Source organism: Berghia stephanieae, chromosome 1 (assembly GCF_034508935.2).
Source record: "Berghia stephanieae isolate SIO BIC M18660-M18661 chromosome 1, UCSD_Bste_1.3, whole genome shotgun sequence".
In the NCBI taxonomy this organism is placed as follows: domain Eukaryota; kingdom Metazoa; phylum Mollusca; class Gastropoda; order Nudibranchia; family Aeolidiidae; genus Berghia; species Berghia stephanieae.
This window is the reverse complement of record NC_088360.1, coordinates 955763-963790: the sequence shown is the minus strand read 5'-3', so window position 1 is coordinate 963790 and position 8028 is coordinate 955763. Positions and strand designations below refer to the sequence as shown.

The following is an 8028-nucleotide window of genomic DNA, read 5'->3' as shown; positions in this document are numbered from 1 at the left end:
TGATCCCTATTTGTTCCCAGTTCCCCTATGTCTTACTTTCTCTTGGATGCTTCAATTGTAATTCTAGAACTTTTTACTATCCCATTTTCTTCCTTTTTACTGGCGCTGATATAACCTAAATGTGTTGCAAGCGCCGGAAAACCCTTAAAAACAAAAAAAAAAACAATCCTCTTAGCGGGGACCTGTGCTTGTGTCTGGATGAGACTTTTAGTGATCTCAAACTAAGTACTTTGATAGAGTGCTTTTGGAATCTACACCTGTTTCTTATTTGAACCAATTCCCCTTTGTCTTCCCTTTTCTTGGATGCTTTATTGTAATTCTAGAACTTTTTACTATCCCATTTTCTTCCTTTTTACTGGCGCTGATATGACCTTAATATGTTGCAAGCGCCGTAAAACCCTTAAAAACAAAAACAAACAAACAATTTCCTTCATGGTACAGGAACTTTGGTTAACTATAGGCAATAGATTCTTCAATGGTCCACAGCTTTCTTCTTTTGCAAAGTTGCCAATTTTCCGTATATTTACGGAATTCAGTATCTATGTTATAAACCCTCAGTATATTTTCCAATCACCTGCTAAAGGGGGAGGAAAGTAAGTACATAATGTCTTTTTACTGGACTTCAGCACTCAGAAAGGGATCTGTCTATGCATTTTGCGTATGTTCAGTAAATTTTTGTCTCCTGAATTGGCAACCCTGCTTTTGTCCATTTTGATTTCACTTGGGCTCTTCCTGTCTTTTGCTGGGATGGAAACAGATTTATTCTTAAATCTGGATGAGGCTTTTAGGTGAGCTCGAACTAAGTATGTTTATAGTTTGCTCAGAATCTACTTCTGTTACCAATCGAAAATCTAGAATTTTTTGACAATGCCATTTCTTCCCTTTGACTGGTGCTGAAATGACCAAGATGAGCCGCAAGCACCGTCAAATGGTTTAAACAAAACAGCAGTAGCTATTTTGGGGGGCGAGGATTCTGTGGTGTTGGTAGTATCAATTGGAACTTTTACGTTGGATTCATTTGAACTTGCCTCCTTTGTCTTTCTTTTTTTTTTCTTCCTTAATGCTATTTAGCGTGATCTTAACATTTTGACTATTCTATTATCTTCCATTTTATAAGGGCTGAAATGACCAAATAGTGTAGCAGTATCAAGCGCCGTTAAAATCCATAAAAACAAAACATTCTGTTATTTCTATTCATGTTTAATTAAACGTGATTGAATTATATTCTTGTACATTTAATTATTTAATTCATATACTACATAATTTATACTGATATTAACTGTCGGAGCATCACTTTAACCTTGTTTTTGTTTCTTTAAAATGAGATTTTTAGACTGTCAAATAGATCTGGATTACCTCACAAGTACAAGTGTTGTTATGTAATACAATAAAGCATTTCAAATCTCATCTTGTTTGATGTTTTTTTAATTTATTTTAATATTATGAGAGAGATTGAACCTAGCAATTGGGAATATGGAAGTTGCAAGAGTTTGGTGATGCTACAGGGTCTCTTCTACTCCTAAATAGTATTATAGTGATTACCTCTTGATTTTGCACTGGCCCAAGCTGGGATCCTTTACAGTGAAAAAGACAATCTTATGGGGTTATGTGTTGGTTTCTTTTTAAATCATCGAGTTATTTTATTCCTGAATATTGTGCCTTCCAGCTAGGGGAATTAATTCATCATGGTGAAGCTTATTGAACATAGCTATCAGTGGAGATGCGCTATATACAGTGCAGCACGATAATCTCGAACTTATGTAAATTTCCCATTTAAATTCTTCTATTTTCATTGTACTGGAGACAAGAAAATCTTGAACACTATCAGAGGCTAACACGGAAATCTCGAACAAAATGGAACTTAACTTTCACATTTGTTGTTGCCTTATGTTTTGAACAGAAAATGAGAACTGCCACCGCTCTCTATGTGGCCTTAAAAGTATTTGTTACTGTGTTAAGTGTGCGTGTGTGGAGTATGTGTGTATAAACACCTTAAAACTTATCAGGGCTGGGGAAGGTTGGCCACCTTCTTCACTGGTCCTTTAACCAGGGCTGCCAACTCCAGTATTTTCCTGTGATTTTCTTTTATTATTTAGGTTCATAATTTTCCTTGCTCTTCTTGGTGATTAAGTAATGTTTACATATGTAAAAGTAATGACTAATTGATAGTCTTTAGGTTTTGATTATGGCATATTTCTATTTATCTTGATTACGTAGACTTTTAGCTCTTACTGCTGCTTTTAATGAATCAGATTAGAACATTAGGTTTTATGTTCTTTTAGCTTCAGGCGAAAAATCCAGATTTTTAGTCTTGTCCAGTTTTACTGGCATTGTGGGTTGGAAGCTGTTTTACCAATTGTTCTCCCTATGGAGCTTTGTGTCCTTGTTCTGGAATGATACCATTTGGTTTCACCAGTATTGCTGACTGGGAAACGGTCAGCAGATGGATATTGTAAAAATATGTTTCTTATGTATCTGTTTTGTTGGAAATCCTGTGGCAATGGCAGAGTGGGACTTTTAGATCGTTTCATTGTTCTACTAGGAAAAATTGCTCTCGAGTCATACTTCTGACCTCTGTTGAAATTTTCCCCTTGGACTTTAAACTTTTGACCATTCCAGTTTCTTTCTTGTTTCTGATGCTGAAACGACCTAAAAAAAAGTGTCGCAAGCAATGTAAAACTCCTAAATACAAACAAAATTGCTTAGTCTAAATGGGTCAGTCCATTTCTTTGAAAAAGAATTATCAACAACTTGATATGGAAATAAAAATTCAAAGCACTTGGCATATTTTGTTTATAAAATATATTTATTAAAAAATTCCCTAGTAAAGAAACCCTCATAAGTATCAGTGTTGAACAAAAATGAATACAACTTCTTAAAGAAAAAAAGGAAAGAAAATATTTAACTAAAAACGTTTCGAGCCGAACCCTTCTTCAACCAACGACAAAAAAATATAGTTTAAAGTCCTTTTTGTCATTGGCTGAAGAGGATCTTGGTGTCAAAATGTTTTTTACATGCTTTTATAATCCTTTATGTTCCATACCTTTAAGGTTCACAGCTTTTGGCAGCTTTCTGTTTCTTTAGGGTATCTTATATCAATATCTCGGCTGCATTCAACCGAAATATGTTATGTAATAATAATATATATTATAGTGTGATATGACCTGTGAATAATAGTGATTCCTCATACCATGACACATGAAATTATACGGGGTTGTACAATTAAAATAGAATACAGGGCCTGTGTTTGAGCTTTTAGGAGGTACTGGTGAGGTCTTTACCCCTCTCGTTTATTGCAATATATTATCGAGAGAAAGAAACAAGTGGATATTTATTTCTTGTCCACTGTAAAAATTTTTTTTTTTTAAAGAACGCTGAGCACAATGACAATAACTGCTAATTTAAAGCTCCAACAGTGAGAGCCAAGAGGCAGTGTAAACATTGGTCTATTGACAGCATTCAAAAGTAGTAAACTTACAAGGGCTAGGAAATTACCTGCCAATATCTGCCTACTTGCTGTCCACCATATTAAATGTTTGCCTTGCTCATATTGAATTAAGATCAACTACCTATGGACTGCCAAAAATGTCCCTCATACTCATACAATTGTAACTGTTGTGGGCCATATTGAATGATAAAGTCCGCAAACACAGGTTTAACGTAATATTCTATTTTTTTAAAATAAAAACTTGTCAAATTATATAAATGCATGTCAAGTTTATGTTTGTAAGTAAATAATTTTGGATTTTTAAATTGAAAATCTCAACAAAACAAACAAAAGTGTAATTCAAAGACTTGTAAAGCTGCATCAACACAAGTTACAATACCAGTGACGAAGATTCTCCATGTGACCAATGGTCTCAAAATATTATGTCAGTTGAACTGATGCTTAAAATCGTAATTAAAGCTTAACATTTAAATGTTAGTTTAAACAATAGGGTCTTTGTTGAGAAGATCAAGTTATTTCATTCATTTAAAAAACCTTAAATGGACTTATTTTAGTCATTTTTATTTTAAACTCAATTCTCCTCCTCTAGTCTATATCGACATAATACCAGATTGCCACGGTGGGTCACATATGATTGTTTGAATGGGGTAGAAATAAATAGGTATTCACAGATATAAAATAAAGTTTGAAATGAAACATCACAGGTAGGGTTCAATTTTAAGGAAGTAACTTTTCTCTTTTTGTGGAAACAGTTAGGTCCGTTGTTGTCACTAGATAAATAAAAGGAATAATAATCAAGTGTACAACTAGTATCCATATCTCAGTGGTCGACGACTTGCCAAAATAAATAAATAAATAAAACAAAAAACAAATAGGGACTGGTGAAGACCTCCCAGTCCATCAAGCTGTGATTTGCGCTTTATTTTTGTCCTCTACAAATTGGAGCAAGCAATTACTGCTATCCAGTTGACTCTACAGAGACCAGGTTAAACTCCGGCTCCTTAAGCCCCTGAAAGGCTGTGCTTTTATTTCTTTTTTAAAACATTTCTAGGGGGACGTTTAGAAATTCAGTTTTACAGCAGAATGTTAAGTATAATGAAAATGACATTGTCATGATGAAACATGGATGACATAACAATGATTCATCAGAGATTCTTACAAGAGTCATCACCTAATGTCACAGCTGTGCACAGGTGAATTAAAAAAACCACAATGGTATAAAAAATGAAATAACTCACAGACGTAGATACTCTCAAAAATATACACAAGCATACAAAGCACACACAAGAATAAAGACACATCCATGAGTTCCCACTTCATTCACAAGCACCTTCGAAATATATCAATCACATAATTGGACAAAATAATGATAACATACATCCGACAAGAAATCTATGTGTGACCTTGACTCGGGGTTGATAAAAAAATGTAGAATATTCCCATTTCCAAGGCAAACATTTATCTAGCTTCCCAATATTATATATATATGTATATATATATATATATATATATATATATATATATATATATATATATATATATATATATATATATATATATATATATATATATATATATATATTCATACGTAAAGTAAGTATTCCACAGAAATCAAATGTTAAAAAGAAAAAAACTAGGTACCTATCATATCAGCAGTTCAACATTCCCTTCTCCAGCACAACACCATTCGCAATCACAAAATATAATCAAGGCTTTTATAATTAACATCACAGAAGGAAATAATAATAATATTAATTTAAAAATTATAGACATCGCATTATCAGGTTGCCATCGCATTGTTAATATGAAACAAACGGATTATAATAGTACTAGGGATTATACCTCCATTCTTATATCTCTAGATTTGACCTGTCACGTCATCATAATACAGTTTTAATTGTTGGAAGAAGAAAGGTTTTGAGCCAGAAACATTTCATATTACATATTTTGTTGTTTTTTAAGATGCCCCATTCATTTTTTTGTTCCATGCTATCTATGTCTATAATTTCAAGGGTTCGGTATTTACATCAATATCACAACCTTTTTTCTCATTCAATTTCTATCAAATGAGCATATGGTCCATTCCTTAATATATCCATTCACAAACGTTGGAAAAATATCTAGTAACGCATCATTTATTTACACTAGAATCCATTATAAAATCGTTAAGTTTCCAATATGCATTTTTCAAACATATTTTCAATTGTTGTCAAACTAAAAAATGATTCTTGTTTACCTTGACTTACAAAACTTGGGTAATTATGAAGGATTATAACAATATTTGATCAATTAATCCAATTGATCCTGACACCATCTGAAAAAATTGATGAAATTGGAAATTAACTTTGCCTTTGTCTTTAAAAAAAACAACATAAAACAAAAACAAATCTTTGAAGTTTAACTATTCTGTGTTGAAATCTGCTCCTGTTAATTGTGATTGACATTCACTATTTAAATCTCATTACAAATTATATAACTTGATTTGAAAAAAATTCCTAGTTTTATTTTCTAATTGTAAAAAAAATGGCATATGAGAATAAATTATGAACATTTCATTTTCCAAACAAGTCTCAATTAATAGCAATATAATGTAAGAAGAGGAAAATTTATTCGTGTATCAACAATAATTTCATTTTTGAAAGATATTCTCCTGTTGATCAAAAGTTTTCTCACCCTATGCAAGGGTTTACATTATATTTTCATTTTCTAAAACTGTTCAATTAGTTTCAAATTACATGGAATATAGTGACAACTCGCATATTTGATATGTGCTTCATATATGTGCGATGGGTGAAACAAAGAAAAAAACACAACTTGTAATGGAGGTTACGATTATTATGGGGGGAGGGGGAGTCAAAATCTCATTGAGTAGGTTATACAATTATGTATGTGACACATTTTTTTTTTTTTTTTAAAGGACCTTCCATGCTCAACATTGGATTTTCATCTTTTATTACACGAGTTGCATGTAGTTAGTTGTTGGGTGTGAAGTAATATATTTAGAAACCTGCAAAATTTTGCAAAATTTACTTATTTTCTTCTGCAAAATTCATCATTTTCATTGCAAAATATTGAAATATTTTTTGCAAAAAAAACGCGGGAGCAGTTTAACCAAAATATGTGACCGTCCGTCTGAAAGATGTATTATGCCGGGATGAAAAATGTGTTGGAAATCAAATTTCTATCAACAGATATAAAACTTGGGGTTAAATTTCTATTCTTTGTGGTGGAGAATAAATACAATGTCATGCCTTGCAAAAGACCCAAAGTTCGTAATTCCTATCATTTTTATTCTAAATTCACTTTTCAGGGTCTACGTCATCCCAACATTATAGCCTTTTGAGACAATGGGTCCCAAGTTTCTAAAATGAAATGGATGATCAAGTCTCTTGAATTTTGCATCAAGTCGTCTTTACTCTAGAGAACATGGTTAAATTTTATATTTATCAAATGTAATTATGCCTTGCCACTATTTTGATGGGAAGGTTTATTTCTATGATTAAAATATGAAAATGTAAAACATTTATTTCACAGCCTTTCAAGTATAATATCTCCACACAAGCCAGGCCTTGGTAACTTTATACAGTTCGCACTGGATTCAAGCATGTTCTCTAGATAAGCCAAAAAGAATGCTAAAATCTGATCATGCCGAAATCCAATGCTCTTAGGAGGTAACGACTTAATGTATAGATAAAATTCTGTCACCCAGCTCCAGTGTGCCATTTTGCTGAGCATGCTGGACTTTGGTACAATCGAATCCAGTGAGTAATGGATCGAACTCATTAGATTTTTCTTCCTCCTTTTACCCCTCGTACAAATCAACTGATTCAGCCAAAATAAAGATAGCTGTCGTGGATGCCTAGTGAATAATAAATATAAATAAAAATAAAAAAGTAATTAAATTTTTAAAAGACCAAAAAACCAAAAATACCACATCTAGACCATTTCCACCTGACCATTATTGATTATAAACTCTGATTCACTGGACTGGGGCAATAACACTTTCAGGAGACTACGCAACCTTTGAAGAGCATCAGGCAAACCCATTTTGGTATATGACCTTTGACTCCAAATTTCCGCAAACTGCCTGGTTAGCTCCAGCAATCTGTAATATAAATGATAAAACAGTAAGATGTCATAAAAGTTTCCAATTTCTCTGTCAAAGATTTTCCTATCTAAAATCTACATAACAATTGTCAAGATATTGAGCAAAGAGAGAAAAATTCAGGTTTTGTTCTTTGTATTGAGAAAGAAAATGCTGAGTTTCATTACACAAGAACCAAATAATAAAAGGAATGACCTTTGATCCCTCGTTGTACAGTATTGCATCTCTGGTCCCAATGCTGATTCTTTGGGTAAGGCATTTTACACAAACATCAATTCAATTCAGTTGTGAATAACCACTTGGCTATAGGCAGTGATCTATAATATTAAAGAGCCAGTTTTTTTTTTTTTAATAGATACCTCACAGAATACTTGAGATGAATCAAATGGAAATTTGTTTTTTGTGGCTGGCTATGGGGAATTCATTAAGCATTGTGAAATGCATTAAGGATAGTTCTATAGATGTGTCTATTTCA

General features: G+C 32.6%; 1 protein-coding gene across 1 annotated transcript in view; it reads right to left on the bottom strand.

The window, feature by feature from the left end:
* Nucleotides 1-5028: 5028 nt before the first annotated feature.
* LOC144965959 (uncharacterized) overlaps nt 5029-8028 on the bottom strand; it is a 47192-nt gene continuing 44192 nt past the window's right edge. The window contains exon 23 of the mRNA XM_078901868.1: nt 5029-7553. Within this exon, the coding sequence (XP_078757994.1) occupies nt 7385-7553 (169 nt within the window). The 3' untranslated portion in view covers nt 5029-7384. The remainder of the gene's footprint in view (nt 7554-8028) is intronic.